The 19,325-nt window shown below is 52.4% G+C and overlaps 3 protein-coding genes across 7 annotated transcripts in view; 1 reads left to right on the top strand and 2 right to left on the bottom strand.

Moving 5' to 3' along the window:
- Nucleotides 1-6,492, bottom strand: part of RPH3AL (rabphilin 3A like (without C2 domains)) — a 44,129-nt gene extending 37,637 nt beyond the window's left edge. For 3 of the 5 annotated variants that reach the window (XM_066563223.1, XM_066563227.1, XM_066563226.1), the window contains exon 1: nucleotides 3,341-4,721. The gene's annotated coding sequence lies outside the window, so the exon portion shown is untranslated. Of the gene's footprint in view, nucleotides 1-1,747; nucleotides 1,840-3,340; nucleotides 4,722-4,929 lie in introns of those variants that run through there. The other 2 variants (XM_066563224.1, XM_066563225.1) reach the window with 2 other exon arrangements.
- A 1,146-nt stretch (nucleotides 6,493-7,638) lies between these two features.
- LOC136565264 (uncharacterized) lies at nucleotides 7,639-8,604 on the top strand. Its single transcript, XM_066563766.1, has one exon. It carries the CDS (start codon nucleotides 7,639-7,641, stop codon nucleotides 8,602-8,604), a length of 966 nt encoding a protein of 321 aa, XP_066419863.1.
- Nucleotides 8,605-12,336: 3,732 nt separating this feature from the next.
- Nucleotides 12,337-18,743, bottom strand: RFLNB (refilin B). The gene is made up of 3 exons (XM_066563673.1): nucleotides 18,540-18,743; nucleotides 17,085-17,194; nucleotides 12,337-15,061 (listed from the first exon to the last, which is right to left on the bottom strand). The coding sequence occupies exons 1-3, from the start codon at nucleotides 18,741-18,743 to the stop codon at nucleotides 14,731-14,733; spliced, it is 645 nt and encodes a 214-aa protein (XP_066419770.1). The 3' UTR covers nucleotides 12,337-14,730.
- Nucleotides 18,744-19,325: the final 582 nt, after the last annotated feature.

Here is a 19,325-nt window from a genome sequence, read left to right as displayed (position 1 = left end):
AAGATGCAGCTTATAAAGAGTTTTTAAAATACAATGCCCTGGAGGCCCATGCCAGTCCCGTGAGTGGGAAGATAAAATCAGCTCGACAGGAAAGCCAACATCCAGCACCAACAATTCTGCATGAACGAGAGGCACTTGGTAGTGTGGCTACCTGAGAGATGGTGAGCTGCAAAAAAAAACAAAAAACAACAAAAAACCCCAAACCAAAACAAACAAAAAAAAAACCCACCAAAAAAACCCAAACGGGTTTTGCCAAAGCAAAGCAGCCTCCAGGTGCCCCAGCACCCCTTGATGCCGGGGAGGAAAGCCAGCACTGCTCCACCTGCCAAGGTGTATCTTTATTTATCAGACTTTGGACCCATTTCCTCCTGATCCCCAGCCAGGCAGGTGCCTTATGCAAAGTGAATAATTCATGAAGACAGCAGGCTCAGGTTGATCTGGCATGGGAGAAGGAAATTAGCATCTAAATGGCCAATTAGAGAAACTCATTTCACTATTCTGATATGCTAAAAAGCTCAGGCTGCAGGCTGGCACTGTGGCACCTCCCAGCCTCCAGAGAAGAATCAGGTTTCTTAGAAAGAATGGGACAGAGGGAAGCACTGAGCACGGGCCAGCTTTGTCCAGGAATCCCGTGCAGAAGAGGAGCCTCATGCCAGCCTGTCCCACGGGTAAACTCCAGTGAACCAGGAAAAGAACAGCTCCTGGCCGTGGAGAAACTCTGCTGAGCAGCCAGGCCTCCCCAAAAACTCCCTGTCCTCCGAGCCACAGGCCTGCTGGCACATCTGGGAGATGGAAGAGCTTTTCTCGGCATCCTTAAGGTGTAAAACTGGTTTTAGGCACCCTTGAACAGCACCACAAACGCAGCCGCTGCGAGGCTTTTATCACCCTGGACATCGTTGCTACGAGCAGAAGTAAAGCCGTGGACTTTGACCAGGAGAGCACCTGAGCCAACCTGCAGCACCCCAAAAACCCCGAGGGTGGGCACAGCATGTCGCTGTCACCTGCACGTCCAACCTTAATAACCCTCTCCACCCCTATCCTATTCCCACTTTGATCTAACAGTCGCAAGAATACCCTCAAGACCATCACAAGTACAGTCAAAACCTCCTTCCTAATCAGCTTAATCCCCATAACAACCTACATTTACTCGGGAACAGAAAGCCTAACTTCCTTCTGAGGATGAAAATTCATTACAAACTTCAAAATTCCCATCAGCTTAAAAACAGACTTCTACTCGCCTTCTTCCCTGTCACACTGTTGGTGTGGTATCACCTAAAACCCAGGACAATCCACCCTCCCACGGGTGGCTTCTCCCACCTGCCAGGCTCCCAAAAGCAGGACGTGCTGGTAACTTTTCCACACATCGCTTTCACCTCCACCTGTGGCTCGTTTCCCTGCACACCTTTCCCACTCGCAGTCAATTCCCTTCAGAGCCCGAATCCCACCCAAATTCCCAGAAGGGCTGGGGGTGGGAAGGCACCTGCGGAGCTCCTGCAGCCCAGCCCTAGGGCAGGCTCGCAGGTCACATCTCCCAGCTGCTCCCGGAGCCTTTCAGGGACCTCTCCCCCGGCTCTGGGTGCCCTGAGCCCCTCCAAGCTGCTCCCCCTTCCCAGAACCCACAAACCCCGGGCACGCCGCTTTTCCTCCCGCTGCCGGCCGCTGGATCCCGGCTCAAACTCCGCCCAAATCGAGCCGAGTTAGGCTGAGCCGAGCCGAGCCGAGCTGAGCCGCTCCCCCCCGCACCCACCTGCGCTCCGGCCTCACTCGCGGCCGCTCCCGGAGCCGCTGCCCCGGCGGGACGAGGCGGAAACGGAGCCGCACCTGCGCCCGCCCCCGCCCGCCCTCCGCGCGTCCCCTGCTGGTGTCCGGAGCGGCTACCGAGCGGCCCCGAGCGGCCTGGACACCGCCACATGCGCTGGGAAAGGCTGGAGGGGATGTGGGTACAGCCAGATGTGCATTGGGAAAGGCTGGAGGGGTGTTGGGTACAGCCAGATGTGGATAGGGAGGGTCTGAAGGGATGTGGGCACAACCAGATGTGCATTGGGAAAGGCTGGAGGGGTGTTGGGTACAGCCAGATGTGGATAGGGAGGGTCTGAAGGGATGTGGGCACAACCAGATGTGCATTGGGAAAGGCTGGAAGGATGTGGGTACAGCCAGATGTGGATAGGGAGGACCTGGAGGGGATGTGGGTACAGCCAGATGTGCCCCAGGTCCTGTGTGAGGTTCTAGACACTGCCAGCTGTTCACCAGGAGCAGAACAGGGCTGTGGGCATAGCCAGATGTGATCCAGGCGAAGCTAAGGGGGATGTGGGCACTGCCAGATGTGCCCCAGAACCTTTTCTGGGCTCTGGGCACTGCCAGATGTGCGTCCCAAAACAGAGCAAGAGCCCATGGGAAAAATACACCCAACCATAAACAAGGAAAGGTGGTACCAAAACAAACCCTGAAAAAGACCAAACAATAAGTTTCCCCAAACAATAACAACAAAAAAACCCCACCCAAAGCAGAAACAAAACAAACAAAACTACCCAACCAAACAAACCACAAACGCACACAAACAGAACAAACCGTCCAACAATCAGAAAAAGAAGGAAAAAAATCCCCAAAAACCAAACCAACCCAAAATCCACACAAGAAACAAACAAAAACCCAACCCCAACAAAAAAGGATCTTTAGAACTGAACAAGGGCACCTGCCAGGCCTGGGACAAGCACAGGGGACTCAGACCTTTTAAAACTGAAGGACCCAAACCTCCTGAGCAATCCCAATTACAGACATTTGCTGGTAATAGCAGCAAAATTTGGGTTTGTGGAGGGACAGCCTGAGATCCTGTGGTGAGTCAGCAGCAAATCACAGGAACACAATTATTCCTTTGCACCAGAACACAGGAATTTGGTCTCCTTACTGTCTAAATGTCCAGTTGATGCTGTGAGTAAATTTGCCGTGTGACAGGAAGGGATGGGGGGGAAATTAGGGAGGGAAAAGAGAAAGGAAGAGAAAATAAATTGTGTTTCTATTGCCCATTCAGAGCTGGCTCTTGAGAGATCTGGAGCTTCTGCAAACCCTTTCACCTCCACACATCCACCAGGGTCAGCTCAGGGACCCTCAGCCACCTTGCACCTGAATCAACTCAAGTCTAAGCAGATAATTTTCTTTTTGATTCAGGCAACTGTTGAAAAATACATCAGAGGGAGCATTTTGCATGAACACAGAGCCTGCAGCTCCGTGGAAGAAAACACTTGACGATGACATTTCGCACCAGGGTAGTTCTTCCACATAGTCAATAATATAAATAAATTAAACACACAGTTCAGCCAACTTCAGGAAGAAGATAAATTACCTTATTTAACCAGCTGTGCTGGCAGGGAAATAACACACATCTCAGAGCCTGCATCCATCCTGCTGTTGAATTTTTCTTGTCAGGATCCCCACAGTTGCTCCAGAGTCTGCAAGGCTGGGCCTTGGCAGCTGGATGCCACAGAGAATAAATATGATGTTACATTAAAAAAAATTTAAAGGCTAAATACAAGGTTTTATCTTTGATAGCACCAAGTCAATTTTTAATAGACTCGTTTCTCAGAAGCCAGGCACTTCCAGTTCCACCCAAAGAACCCTTCAAAGTCTCTCTTTTATCAATGATGGGTTTTGCTGAATTATTCACCAGATCACAGCTGCCAGAGATTTTAAATATCCCCGTGACAAGGACAATGAGGGATAACAACCTCCTCCTGCAGGCTCACCAGTGCTGCTGACAGTGGCACCATGCCTGCCCTCAGCTGATCCCTTCTCCTCTCCTGTGTCACATCAGGCTGGGATGTTCCCCAAGGAATGGCAAAGAAGGAGCAGCTTTTTGGAGAGGTTAAACTTGGTCCCGCAGAGGAACCACAGGTGCTTAAAAGCAGCTTTATTGTACAGCAGAATGGTCCAAGCTGGGAGAATCCTGGAGTGCTCCAGGATTCCCAGTTTGAACACTGGGCTGGTGAACACCAGGAGGTCAGACTGGCTGGATCCTTATCTCTTGAGCAGCAATTTCCCAGGAAAACTGGAGCAAGGAGCTGTCTGGCACTGCTTCCCCTTCTGCCTGACTGCCCCAGCTCAGTTCAGCTGCTTCACAATTCACAGCAAGAAGTCCAGGGCTTTTCTCCAAGCTGTTGCTCTGATTGCAATACTCTGATTCAATTTGTGTTCGTCCCTCTAATTACCGCTCCTTAATAAAATGTCAATGATTCTGTCCCTAATCTGAACCAAAAAGGTCTTGTTTACAGAGCACACCTGCTCAAGGGTGTGCAAGACAAAGCAAATGCTGGAAGAATACTGATGCTTCACAGCAAAATCTGCTTATTTTTTAACCTGTTTTAAAGAAAAATTCCCAATTCTGATCCACATTTTGCTTGCATGGGCAAGGCTCAGGTCTAATTCTCCTTTCCCTGTTCACATTGAGCCTGCAGCTCCCACAAGATCATTTCACAAGGCTTCCTTGGTAGCCCATGTGTAGATTCATACACAACTTCTGTGCCTCTGTGGCACAGGAAAACGATGCACATTTGGGAATAAACTGAGAAATTTAGAGAAATTTCTCAGTGTAGTTGTATCCAAAGTCAAAAAGGGCACCAGGGTTTGCCTGGGGATTTTGCCCTTTCAGGATAACCCAATCTGCCGCCAGGGGCACCCCAGCTCCCAGCCCCTGCAGCAGCAGGAGGGGCAGATCAGCCAGGAGAAAGCTGCTCCTACCTGTCCTGGCATCCAGGGAAAAGCTGTCAGAAGATGATTTTCTTTACAGGCAGCTCAGGCCAGCAGCTCCCACTGGGCTCTAATTTTGGCTGGCGAGTCAGGTTTTATCATAATAAAATTAACAACATCCACCACTTGTCATCAGCAACAAGTAATCCCCTTCCAAAAATACCACACTGGTATGGATGAATTATTTACACTCCATCACTGCTGCTGCTGCTTTCCTTCTCTTCTGCCCTGTGTCACTGTCCCTTTTATCCACAGGCAGCTCTGGGGACCTTCTGGCTGCTGTCCAGCATCAGCACTGGGCATGAGAGCATGGGTGGGAGCAGGAGCCTGATGCCACCTCCTGTCCCAGTGCCACCAGCAGTGCCACATCTGAACACATCAGGACAAAAGAGGAAGGGAGGAGGAGGAAAAAGCACCCAAAAAGGATTAAACCACTTGTTCCTCCCAGGGTGAGGACCTGTAAGAGGAGCATGGATTCAGCAGCTGCTCCTGGAGTTGTGAGGAAGGATTTTCACCTCTGCAGTCTGCCAGGGTCTCACAGCTCTTCCCACCAAACCCCAGCAGCAAGGACAGAGCTGCACCAGCCCCAAAAACCTCAGAGATGCTGCTGCCTCAGAAAATGTGCTTCCACTATTCTGGTAGGAGTAAAGGTGGAGAGGGAAGGAAAGGAAAAGGCAAACTGGGCTAGAGAAAGGGAAATGGGGAGAGGAAGGAAGGGAAAGATGAGTTTCCCTCAGCCTCTTGATTTACAGGGCTGAGGTGTGTGAAGGGATGGGATGATTTGGGGTTTGGTGTTTCCCCTGCCAATCCTGCAGCACCCTGGGGCTGGGACAGGGGACAAGGGACAGGCACAGCCCTGCACCTGCTCACGCAGGGACAAGGGTAGGGAACGGCTCCCAGTGACAAAGGGGCGAGTCCAGGCTTGTCCCTGTGTCACCCTGCCCTGGAGAGCTGCCGGGAGCGAGGGAAGGCGCTGGCATGGAGGGAGGAGAGGGGAAGGGAGAAAGTGAGGAGGAGGAGGAGGCAGGGAAGGGCTGAGGGGAGATGGGGGGGAAGGCTCACAGGGGAGGAAGGTGCAGAGGGGTCACAGACAGGAGGGAGGCCACGCTGGGGCTGCTGAATTTCCTCCCTCTGCTCCCTGCCAGGCCATTCCAGGGCTGTTGGGCAGCAGAGGGATGCGGGCAGGAGGAGGAGGAGGGACCCAGGACCCCCTCCAGCAGCTGGCACGAAGCCACCAGGGAGGAAGAAGCCACCACGCAGGAGTGCCACCAGTGCCATCACCGTCAGCACCAGGGCAGGTGAGAAAAACCAGCTTTTCCCAGGAAACCACCGATGGTGATTTAAAACCTTGCCCTGCCCCCTGTATATACACAGATTTTCCTCTCTAGCTACAAATTGATCCCAGAGATGGAGCACATGTAACTGCAGTGGGAGGCAGAAGGCACCTGCTGGGGAATAGAGAATTCCATAAAATGCCCAGGATTTGGGAATATTTAAATATTCACCCTTGCACTGGGTTACAGCACTGATCTATCAATCAGGGTGAGTGGTTGGTAAAACTACTTGACTGTCGTAAAATTGCCAAAAAGCGAAACTGTCGTAAAAGGTGCCGTAAAACGCGACTGCCGTAAAAATTGCCGTAAAGCAAAACTGTCGTAAAAGCTGCCGTAAAGCGCGACTGTCGTAAAAGGTGCCGTAAAGCGCGACTGTCGTAAAAGCTGCCGTAAAGCACGACTGTCGTAAAAGCTGCCGTAAAGCAAAACTGTCGTAAAAGGTGCCGTAAAGCGTGACTGTCGTAAAAGCTGCCGTAAAGCAAAACTGTCGTAAAAGGTGCTGTAAAGCGTGACTGTCGTAAAAGCTGCCGTAAAGCAAAACTGTCGTAAAAGCTGCCGTAAAGCACGACTGTCGTAAAAGGTGCCGTAAAGCAAAACTGTCGTAAAAGGTGCCGTAAAGCAAAACTGTCGTAAAAGGTGCCGTAAAGCGCGACTGTCGTAAAAGCTGCCGTAAAGCAAAACTGTCGTAAAAGGTGCTGTAAAGCGTGACTGTCGTAAAAGCTGCCGTAAAGCAAAACTGTCGTAAAAGGTGCTGTAAAGCGTGACTGTCGTAAAAGCTGCCGTAAAGCGCGACTGTCGTAAAAGGTGCCGTAAAGCAAAACTGTCGTAAAAGCTGCCGTAAAGCAAAACTGTCGTAAAAGGTGCCGTAAAGCACGACTGTCGTAAAAGGTACCGTAAAGCAAAACTGTCGTAAAAGGTGCCGTAAAGCACGACTGTCGTAAAAGGTGCCGTAAAGCAAAACTGTCGTAAAAGGTGCCGTAAAGCGTGACTGTCGTAAAAGGTGCCGTAAAGCGTGACTGTCGTAAAAGGTGCCGTAAAGCACGACTGTCGTAAAAGGTGCCGTAAAGCACGACTGTCGTAAAAGCTGCCGTAAAGCGCGACTGTCGTAAAAGCTGCCGTAAAGCGCGACTGTCGTAAAAGCTGCCGTAAAGCGCGACTGTCGTAAAAGGTGCCGTAAAGCGCGACTGTCGTAAAAGGTGCCGTAAAGCAAAACTGTCGTAAAAGGTGCCGTAAAGCACGACTGTCGTAAAAGGTGCCGTAAAGCGTGACTGTCGTAAAAGGTGCCGTAAAGCGTGACTGTCGTAAAGGGTGCCGTAAAGCACGACTGTCGTAGAAGGTGCCGTAAAGCACGACTGTCGTAAAAGGTGCCGTAAAGCAAAACTGTCGTAAAAGCTGCCGTAAAGCGCGACTGTCGTAAAATGGCGTGCCGTTCAGGCGTCCTCCCCACTGACTTTTAGGACACAGGTTTTTAAAGCACTTTTATAGGATCTCCCGCCAGGATCTGGCTGCCGAGGAGGTGGTCCCAGCTTGCTGGGCGCTGCTTGAGCTGTTTGCTGCACGGGGGATGCCTGCAGCAGCCACTCCGCCGAGCTCCGCCCCTCCTGCGACTCCGCCCCTCTCCACCGCGAGTCTCCAGCGGGACACGCCCCCCCCTCCCCGTGGGACCGCACAGCTCCGGTACCCGCGGTCCTGGTCGCCCCTGCCAGCCCGCCCCCGTCCTCTTGGCCCCTCCCACCGCTCCCGCCATCCCCGCCTTTGCCACCCCGTTGGCTCCTGCTCTCCCGGCTACCGCGGGCCCCGCCCCTCAATCCCGCCTCTACGAGCTCCCCCCCCACCGGCGTCACCGCGGCACCGCCCCCTCCTGCCCCCGCCGCTCCCCCCCCCCCCCCCCCCGCTACCCGCGAGTGCGGCCGCTTCTGCCGCCCCCCACGTCCCCCTCATCCCCTTTGCCGATACAGCGGGGTCGGCTGTGGCCCCAGTCCCGCCGCTGCTGCTCCGCCTCTGCAGTTCCCTGCGGCTCCCGGATCTGCGGCGCCGAGCGCGCCTGGCGCGGCCGCGCCACGCCCCCAGTGCCCCCTGCGCGCGGTGCCGCGGGAAGCTCTGCCCGCCCCCCCCCCCCCCCCCCGGCGTTCCAAGCGCACGCAGCGCACCCCGAGCTGCCCACGGGCCCGCCCCTGCCGGCGTTTGGGCGCAATCCCCCGGTCCCGGCACGGCACCGCTTGCGCTGGGACCGGAGCGCCCTAGCCCGCCCACCACCCCGTGCCGGCGCCGCGGCGTCTGCACCAGTGGCTGCAGCCTCTGCCGTGCCTGCTGCCGCTCCAGCCCAGCTTCTGCCGTGCCTGCTGCCGCTCAAGCCCAGCCTCTCGTCAGCGCCGCCCCTGCCCGCCGGACCAGCAGCCCCCCCAGCCCCCAGCGGCCGCACGCCGCGGCCAAGCCGCCGACCAGCCCATCGCTCGCCATGGCCGCCCCGCAGCACCTCCCGCCGCCCCCACGCCGCCCCTCCCGCCACCCCGGGATCATGTCCCGCTGACGAGGCCGCCCCGCCGCCGCCCGTGGCCGCTTTCTGGCTCCTGCCGCCGCCGCTCCATGGCGGGCCGAGCCGTGCCTTCCCCAGCACAGCCTCCCGCTTAAGAGCTGCTGGATGCCGCGGCTCCGCCGCCTCCTGCAGCCACGGCCGTCCCGGCGTTTACTCATCCAACCACCGCGCCGCTCCCGGGATCAGCCGCACGCATGCGCAATTCTATCCCCACGGCCCCGCCGCCCCCCCCCCCACTGGCAAAGCGGGCAAGAGAAACAGGAAGGGAAAGATGAGTTTCCCTCAGCCCCTTGATTTACAGGGCTGAGGTGTGTGAAGGGATGGGATGATTTGGGGTTTGGTGCTTCCCCTGCCAATCCTGCAGCACCTCAGGGCTGGGACAGGGACAGGGGACAAGGGACAGGCACAGCCCTGCACCTGCTCACGCAGGGACAAGGGTAGGGAACGGCTCCCAGTGACAAAGGGGCGAGTCCAGGCTTGTCCCTGTGTCACCCTGCCCTGGAGAGCTGCCGGGAGCGAGGGAAGGCGCTGGCATGGAGGGAGGAGAGGGGAAGGGAGAAAGTGAGGAGGAGGAGGAGGCAGGGAAGGGCTGAGGGGAGATGGGGGGGAAGGCTCACAGGGGAGGAAGGTGCAGAGGGGTCACAGACAGGAGGGAGGCCACGCTGGGGCTGCTGAATTTCCTCCCTCTGCTCCCTGCCAGGCCATTCCAGGGCTGTTGGGCAGCAGAGGGATGCGGGCAGGAGGAGGAGGGACCCAGGACCCCCTCCAGCAGCTGGCACGAAGCCACCAGGGAGGAAGAAGCCACCACGCAGGAGTGCCACCAGTGCCATCACCGTCAGCACCAGGGCAGGTGAGAAAAACCAGCTTTTCCCAGGAAACCACCGATGGTGATTTAAAACCTTGCCCTGCCCCCTGTTTATACACAGATTTTCCTCTCTAGCTACAAATTGATCCCAGAGATGGAGCACATGTAACTGCAGTAGGAGGCAGAAGGCACCTGCTGGGGAATAGAGAATTCCATAAACTGCCCGGGATTTGGGATGCTGTTAATATTTAGGGGATATTTAAATATTCACCCTTGCACTGGGTTACAGCACTGATCTATCAGTCAGGGTGAGTGGTTGGTAAAACTACAGAAAAGGAAGGGTAAATTCAAAAAATTTTCTGTGCAAAGGAATAATTCCATTCATTTGCTCTATCTTAGTACAAAAAGTGCCTGAAATTTTCCAGAAATTGTACTATTAAAAAAATAAAATCATATGGCTCACTTTATTAATGGATGGCAGCTTAAAAAAAATCCCCAACAACTCAGAATCAATTTCCTGCTAAAACTGAGTCAGGCAAATGCAGTGAACTTGATGCCAGTGCAGAAGTGCTATTAATGCATTAACAGCTTCAATAAATACATTTTACAGATGTGACAATCCCTACGCTGGCCAATTGGAAAAATATCTATTTCCTACTTAAAAATAAGATTTTTGGGCCATTACTATTTTTCCCGTAGATTTGGGGTTGTATTAAGGCACAGCAAGCCATTGGCTCGTTTTATTTTTGTTTTATGAAATAATCAGGAAAGCCTGAGAGGCAACACTTACCTTTTTTCTAACAGCATTTATCATTTCAACAGCAGAACAAGACCACAAAAGCAGAAAGCAGTGGGCCCACTCCCCTCCAGCACTTCACATCCCAGCTCCTGGGAGGAACCCTGACTCAGCCCAAAGCTCTGCAGAGGGGAATCAGGAAGATGCAAAAATAAACAAGGCTGTAGCATCAGCTGGCAGCATTTTGGGTTCTGCTGGGGCAGGGGAAGGTCTCTGTGCTCAGCTGAGCCAAAGCCTCCGCTGGGATGGGATTCTGGAGGATCCCCAGGCAGAGAGGGAAAGGCTGCAGGTTTATAGGGTGAACAGGAGGAAAAGGTATGAACTGTACATCCAGGAGCACTTCCCAGCTGCCAGGAATTCCCCACCCCTCCATGGCAGCAGCAGGTAAAGGGGATTCCTGCAGTAATTACTTGGAAGAGCAAAAATTGCTGTCCCTGAATGCTGATTGAGGAATTGCTGTGAAATGAACGCTGAAGGAGCCTCCGAGCTGCACCAGGGGTGTCACCCAAAATCCCAACAATTTCTGTATCCTAACAGTGGTTCCTCAATGTCTGTGTGGAGAAAAGGACATTTATATTTTAATAAACAAACCAATCTGTTAAAATATGGCTGCAACTCAAACTGCATCAATAATTAGAAGTGCTCCTTTCCACACTGTGTTTGTGCTAATTATTGCTGTTGGTTTATTTACAAATAACACTGCTAAACTTTCCAAGTATTCACGTTGTACGCTGATCTCTGAGCACTTGAAGGACCAGACACCTTGTTTAGAGGCTGAAATTATTTCCAGGCACATGAACTTACCTTCCTTGAAACTGAGGGAGCTGCAAAGTCAGGATGGGAATGCAGCCCTCACCTCCTGGCTTTTGATCCAATTGTTAGGTTGAGTGGTTTATTTTGTAACAAAAATTCATTATCCCAGACCCTCAGATGTGACATTCTGGAGAAGCATATGTGAAAGGGAAACAGCATATCCAGAACAACAGGGCTTCCTTGGAATGGTGGCTGCTAATTAGAAGCTCATTGGGCCAATATGAATTAAAAATCACATGAGCAGCCTTGTACTCCCCAACTTCAAATTTTTATAGTAAAATAATGTTTTTCATACAGGGTGTCATGACAATATTTAAGGAGAACAGCCCAGCCCTCACTGCAGGAAGATTTGAAAGTTAGGTGACATCTGAAAGTCTCCCTGAAGTTCCCTGAAAAACACTGTGCTGACTTCTCAGGTTTTTTCTTGATGGCTTTTTAAATCGACCCTTTTATACAGCATTGATGTTTATAAGTGGCTTTTCTCCTGTTTAATACTTCAAAACTCCAGGATACCCAAAAGCTCTCAGAGCCTTTTGCTGGAAGCAGCAGCTTTGCAGCAGCTCCACGGCTCCCCAGACCCCAATAATGTCATTACATGCAACTCTAGAGCTTCCACAAGCACATAACCAGATGAACAATAAAAAAGTAAGCAAAAAATCCCATTAGGAATTAATTAACTGATGTTCAATTACATCCATTCTTGCTCTGCCAGAGTCACTAACAAAATCAGCACGCCTGCAAAATGTGGAAAGGTTAAAAGAACAGATTAAGCATCCAGAAAACCACCACAGCATTTCTCTCAACACAATAGCTTATAATCATCTCTTCTGGTTTTATAAAGTTTAATGCATAACACACTCTAATCTTATATTTATGCTATGTTTACTAATGCAGCATTTGAGCATCTACATTTTAAAAATAAATTCCTGCCTGGATAAATACATGTTATATTTGAAAGGGATTAGTTCTTCACTTGTAGGATATGCTGAAATTCATACCAGAAACTCTCTTTAAAAACAAAACTGTACCAGATGAACGACTCAAACACATTAAGGAGAGGATTTTCAGCTGTCTTTAAAGAACTTTTTCAATGTCTTACTAAACTGAGAAATCCACAACATTTGGTGTTGGTTTGGTTTTTAATATAGACAGTTTTATATAGGAAACACCCTCCTAGAATATGTAAACAAAAATAGAAGAGGAAGGAGGGGAGATGGGATTGGCAGGAAATATTATGTATTTTTTTCTAAGTAACTACCACAATAAACACTGAAAAGCTTTGAATGAGAAATAAAGAGACTTCCCTGCAGGATGGTTTTCAGATCATTTATTACCAATAAAGTAAAAGACAAATTGAAAATCAGAAGGAGGGGGTGGGAAACATCACAGACACCAGAACACTTGCACAGAGCTAATCAGAGCTTTGCAAATGTTGGAACATAAATAATTTAAAAGGTATCTCTACCAATTAAAATATCCTTAAGAGGTACACATTAAGTTTGCTTGCTTTATAAAAATCAGGTGCTTTATCCTAAAACCGGAGCGTGAGGGGCATTTTGTGGGTTATTTTGCTTCTAACTAGGAACAGCTAATGGCTACAACTTAAAACAACCTCCTCTTAGATGTGTTCCAAGTGGATTCCTTGGGAGAGCATTTGTGGGAGCAATCCAGGGTCCGTGCTCTCCCAGAATCCTGTGCCCAGCAGCAGCAGCTGCAGGAGCGAGCTGCGGCGAGCGAGGGAGGGATGGAGCAACCCACCGAGCAGAGTGTGAAACCCCACGGGCTGTGGGGTGAGCTGGGCCCTCTGTTACACCACCAGGACATCCTGGGGCACACTTAGGGCACAATTGCATCATCTCTTTAAGACACATCTCCCCATCTTGCAGCCTGAGACCAAAGTGTTTAAGGGTGACGCCGCGCTGCTCTGAGCTCCGGAGCGCTGCCTGCCCAGCCGTGTCCTCTCTCATCCTGGGATTGTTTTGGGAGCTGCCTCTCTGAGGCAAGTACCAAAGGTGAAGGATGTTCTTTGCTGAGCTAATAAATAAGTAAAAAACCCCAACAAAAACAATAAAAAAACACCCAAACCATACAAACTCAAGGTTTCCTTCCTGCTGCACTCTTCATCTCCCGACTCCTTTCAGTTCCCTGGGATTCACTTCCACACCATCCATCACACTTGCACAAACACACGTTAAGCACAGCTCAAGAACAGCCTCCCGAGGCTGCCACTGACAAAACTCACCCTTGGGGCTGTGCACTGCCAAGTCCTCTTTAAAAGCTGCTCCAGGACCGGTGTTGCACGCCCACACCTTGGGGGAGTTTTGGAACACGTGGGTGTCCAGCTCAGACAGGTCTATCAGGTGTTTCTGAGAGACTACACCACACAAAAAACCAGCACAACCCACGCTCCCCAAAGCAGATGCTCTCAACACTACACTCTGTCAACACAGGAAAAAAAATTCTGGGGAAACAAGGAAACCTCTCTGTCTTATTTTCATCAAGGCACACGATAAACGAACGCACGTAACATCCAGACAGACTTTCATAGTATCTGAAGCTATTCCCTTTGGTCCCCAAACTCATCACACACTCAGGAGAGGATTTTCAGCAGCCAGCAGACAGGCAGAGGCTGCCCCATCCCAGTGACATCCCCAATCCCCAGGACACAGATTTGTGCTATGACAAGCTCAGCTGGGAAGCAGAGCTACAGCTGTGGATTTTGTTATGCACTACAAACCTGCCTGTCCCTCGCTACTTTTACCTCCTCCCAACCCCATCACAACAGTGTCTCACACCCAATCCAGCACCTCCTTGGCCATTCTGGGTCTCTCTGTCCAGCACTTTGTCTGAATCTTGCTTTGGTTTACAGCTCCTTTAGAGCACGCAGCCTGTGTGGGCAAAAATAAGGCACTTGTGGTTTTCTACCTCCACATCACCAAGATCCAACAACACAGGGATAATTTCTGGCCTGATATTCTCTGTTACAAGCCCTGCTGCAGGCACAGAAACACTTGTGTGTCACACAGAACAAGGGCTCCTCATCACCCTAAGAACTGGAATCACACAGTCCTGTCTCTGCTGCCTGGAGCTGCAGAAGCAGTTCATCCCCCACTCTGCTCAGAACTCCTTTTCTTCCCAATTTACACCTTCACACAAAATGTGAATGCCACTTGTTAACATTTTTGTATGTGTTAAATGCAGAATTCTGGGGTTTTCTCTGTTAGCCTTTTCCAGCAATTTCCAGGGGATGGTTCTTCTGGAGAAAACACGATCTAAACTGAAATGGCTGACAGCAATATGTGTAACCAAACAACCTGCTGGATCCTCTGCAAGAGAGTGAACTGCCCTTGCTTTTTGCACATCACCAAAGCACCCAATGGATCTCCACCTACCAACCACTACCCCACACTCCTCCTTACCTGTCACCTTTTCCTCTGGGGGAAATCACTTCCCGTTGTTATTTTCACCTGATTACAGCGGGGAAGGGGAGGGAACTCGCGGCTTTCGGGAGGCGAAGAGCCAAGCCCCTCGCCAAGTTATTTTCCCACAGAAAACCACGCTCGGGCTGCCGTGAGGCTTAAAAGCAGGAATTAAGAGCTGAGAGAGGGGGTCTGTGCCTGCTTTTAGCAAGTGGAGTCAGCACAGTACGTGAGGGGCGGATCGGAGCGAGAGGGGCGGCCGCCCTCAGCAGCCATGCAGGCCGCGGTCAGCAGCCGTCCAGGCCGCACTCGGCACTGGGGCACTCCGAGGTCTCCAGCTCCACGCTGGAGAGGAACCTGCGCGTGGCCTTGCGGCAGTTGTAGTCCAGCGTGGTGGTGTAGACAGTCTTGGCGTGCTTGGGGTAGATGATGGTGGTGCTGGTGAAGCGGCGGGGCCTGTGGCGCGGCTCGAAGCGCACCTCGGCCTTGTAGCTGCGCCACGAGCAGTTGGGCACGCAGACGATGGTCTGGCTGCACGAGGCCACGCTCAGCCCCACGGGCAGGTACACGTCGGCGATGAAGTGCTTCTCCGAGTCGTACCTCACCGAGGAGGTGTACCTGAAACAGAAGAGCCTGTGTTTATTCTGGAATAATCAGGCAAAATCACTGGGTTGGAAGAGATCTTTACGATCATCGAGTTCAACCCAGCCCCAACAACCCAGCTAAACCAAGTGCCACATCCAGTCTTGTTTTAAACACATCTACCTCCCTGGGCAGAAAGGTGCTCCCTGGGCACCTCATTCCAGTATTTTATAACCCTTTCTGTAAAAAATTTTTTTTCTAATATCCAACTTTTATTTCCCTCGGCGCAGCTTGAGACTATATCCGCTGGTTCTGTCAGTGCTGCCTGGAGAAAGAGACCAACCCCACCTGACTGCAACCATTTTTCAGGGAGTTGTAAAGAGTGATAAGGTCACCCCTGAGTCTCCTTTTCTCCAGGCTGAACACCCCCTGCTCCCTCAGTTGTTCCTCAAAGGGTTGGGTTCCAACCCCCTCACCAGCCTCGTTGCCCTCCTCTGGACAATCAAGCTTCTCAATGTCCTTCCCAAACTGAGGGGCGCAAAGAGTGATTACAGTGAGGAAGAAGTAATTCTAATATAAACTACAGAGTTTTAACTACAGCAGTGCAATTGTAGCTTGTAGCTAGGAGAGCATTTCTGTCGGAGACAAGCTCCAGTCACAGAAACACAACCTTTAAACATTGTTGACCTCGTCCATAGAAATAACTCTGTGTAGTCTCAGGCCAGTGATTCTTTAAAGGACAATTTCACATTTGCATGAGTGTTTTCTGGCATCAGCACGACTGATGGGACATCTGAGGTGGAAGAAGCAGGGCTGAGGATGGGTTGCTGCAGGGGATTTGTGAGCTCTGCTCATGGGTTTGTGGGGAAGAGGAACTGTCAGGTACTGGAGTGGCTCCTCACCCCACCTCACACAGAACCATCTGCTGGTGTCTTACACATTTACAGGATGAGAAAAGAGCCTCATGTTAGCAGCATTCCCAGGATTATCACCGCCTAGCCCAGCTGCCAGCGCTACCAAAACGTCCTCTCAGCCCTGAGCTCTGTGAATGTACAAACCTCCTGCAAACTCCCAAACCCAGAGGCCTTGATCCACATTTAGGCTTGGCACACAAACATCCCAACTCCTCTGGGCTGGGAAGCACACGTTATCTCCTCAGCTTTTCTCTGCCAGGAATCACCCAGGAGTGCTCTGCTATCACCCCTGGCACGGGGCACTCTCTGAAGACAAACTCCTGAAGATTCAGCTGGCAGGAAAACACTCCAGTTTGCACACCCAAATCCTCCGTGCCTGGGTTGTAAAAGAAAGTTTTAATCTCCTTCACACTGCCACAACTCTGTTGGCTTTTCCACTAACTAAGGAGTTAACTGCCTCCAATTCCAGCCACAGCACAGCTCCTTCCCCACACCAGGACATAATTCTCCCTACCCTCCCCTGCATTAGGCTTCCATTTGATTTTATCAGCCTCTCTCTAATTGCACAGTCATCAACTGGGAGCCTTCTTTTCTCATTACTGCAAATCATGGTGTTCAAAGGAATAATTCACAGGCTGTGAAGTGATGCAGTGCATTAAAAAAAAAAAAAGAATTATGCACTCCTCTGAATGTTAACATTTCTTTTAGTTCACACAACCAGCCACAGCTGTTAAGATAGAAAGTGCTTATTATAAAACCAGGAGGTTGAAAGAACAAAATTTCTTTCCCTTAATGAAACAGTCCTCGGAAGATCTTTGAAGGTCTTCCCTCATGATTGCCTCCTGGTTAATCAGCTGAAGGGAACGTTTTGGAGCAATGCAAGGAAGGAAAAGCAGGAGAGTAAAATGTAAGAAAGTCTTCCTGGAAAAATAACCAACAAAACAACCATATGGGTGGGATTAAAAGAGGCTGAACACTCCTTTAGCCTGTACAAATGTCCAGGTCCAGGAATGTACAGCTGCAGTGAACAATGGCTCTGCAAATAAATTAACTTGACTCACAGGCACTGATAAGGCCTAACTGCTCGTTTACAGGCTAACTCCTCTAACTCCTTCCAAAGGAGATGACTGTAACACAATATTTACCTTATTTCCTTGGCTGGTAAAGGGTCAAACTCAACTCCTTCACCAAAGGATAAAGGACACAGTCTTGGAGGGCAGCTGGAGAGAACGGGGCTGGGGGAGAACACGGAACTCTGCAAAAGAAATGCAAAATGGTTTATGTTACCATACTGTTGTACCTTTCATGTTACAATGCAGCACATTCTCAGGGAAACAGATTTATTTATCCCTTGGAAAAGAGCTGTTGAGGTTCACATTTACATGCAGGAGGATCTGCTATACCAAGATGTGCTACAGGTGCATCCTTTAGGCCTGACTCCACACTGGTCTAAAGCATCCTAGAGGTGGCCAGGAGCATTTTTTGAAGACAAGGTCCTAACTTGAGCAGCTTAATGCAGAGGAGCCACTCTGGGAAATGAGAGAGGAATGCAGCCCCTCTGTGCAGTGTAGTCTGTTCCCTGCATGAACCCACACTCAAATTAGAACCAACATTTTTTGGTGCCTGAGAACTCCCTCCTTGCTGAATTCACCCCATACCCCCACGGACAGACCACAGAGGAAATTACCACAGGGCACCTCGCCGTGAGCCACCTCCCTGCTCCACAGCTACGCCCTGGCTCCCGTTTGAAGGCATTAAATCCAACCTAATTCACACACCAAGGGTCGGGAAGGATTAACTCATTCCTGCCGAGCGGCGGGTGATCCACTGCCTGTCCCTGTGCTCCTCTCCTGACACCCAGCACCACGAGCCGACACCGAACCCCACAGCCCGAGGAAACCAAAGCAGCCCTGAAGGATGGAACCCAACCCGTGTGTGTTTCTGAAGCCACCTCTGCACGTGTCTTTGCTATCGAGGGGCTGGGGGGCTGTGAGCATCTTTCCCTCCTATGGCCTTTTCCAATTTCACAGCAGCAACGCTGCAGAAAGAAGATTTTCCCTCTAAATCTGCAGTTTCCAAAGTATTTGCACCAGCAGCTCAACATCCAAAAACTATTTGGTGAAAAACCAAATTAACTGAAACCGCAGTTTATGCACGAGAAAGTTACTGCTCCGGGTCACTCCGGAATAACGGGAGTTCACTTTCCACAGGGATTTCCAAAGACGTGCTGCGATGCCAGGAGGGACAGGAGCTTCCCTTGCAGACAGAGCTTTGTGAAAAGCCCCGGCCACCCCGGTTCCCGGCGGGACCCTTCCCTCCCGGCGCAAACCCATTCCGGGACACCACAGCGGCCGGAGGGCTCGGTGAAAACCGAGAAAAACCAGCGGACGGTTCTTCCAACCCATCCCAGGGCGGCCAGACCCGGGTTCCTCCCTCCTTTCCCCGCGGGATGCGCGGAGCAGCGCGGCGGCTCCGCAGGGCAGCGGCTCCGCCGGGACCCCGCACCTGCCGCGGCGGCACCGGGGGCACCGGGGGATCGCGGCTGCCGGTCCCGGGGGCTCCGGAGGGTGCGGGCAGAGCGGGGAGGGGCCGGTACTCACCGCAGCGGAGGGCGCGGGCGGCTCGGGCTCCGGGAGCCCGTTGGCGGCGGCGCGGTCGGGGCTGCCCGAGGAGAGCAGCCAGGGCGGCGGGGCCGGGCCGGGGCTGGGCGGCAGCCCGGAGTCGGGGCTGTCGAGGCCGGAGTCGCCCCGCTTCCTCATGTCCGGGAGGTCGGGCACCTCCCGCAGGCTGAGCCGCCCCACCATGGCCGAGCCGCCGCCGCCTGCCCCGGCCCGGCCCCTGCCCGCGCTGCGCTCCCTGTGCCGGCTGCGCCCGGGCGGCGGCGGCGGGCGGGGCGGACCGGGCCGGGGAGGGGCCACACAGGGGCGGGGCGTGCCCGGCCCGGTCCCACCGGGGTCCCGGGGTCCCACCCGTGTCTCTGTACCCTACCCGTGTCCCTCTATCCCACCCGTGTCCCACCCGTGTCCCTGTACCCTACCCGTGTCCCTCTATCCCACCCGTGTCCCACCGGTGTCCCTGTGTCTCACCCGTGTCTCTGTATCCCACCCGTGTCCCCGTATCCCCGCGTCCCACCGGTGTCCCCGTCCCCCGGGCTGTCCCCGTCCTCCCGGTACTCGCCGTTTTCCCGCAGTCCCTGCCCTCCTGGTGACCCCATTCCCGCACCCCCGTCCTGCCCCCTCGCTCGGAATTTGCCATTGGAAGGTGGCAGTGGCGGAGTCACCGTGCCTGGGTAAGGACAGACCGGCCTCAGTGCTCTGGTGGGGTTGACAAGGTGGGGATGGGTCCCGGGTTGGACTCGATGATCTCGGAGCTCTTTTCCAACCCAA

Source organism: Molothrus aeneus, chromosome 20 (assembly GCF_037042795.1).
Source record: "Molothrus aeneus isolate 106 chromosome 20, BPBGC_Maene_1.0, whole genome shotgun sequence".
NCBI classification, from domain to species: domain Eukaryota; kingdom Metazoa; phylum Chordata; class Aves; order Passeriformes; family Icteridae; genus Molothrus; species Molothrus aeneus.
Note: the sequence above shows the minus strand (reverse complement) of the source record. Positions and strands in the feature narration are given on the sequence as shown.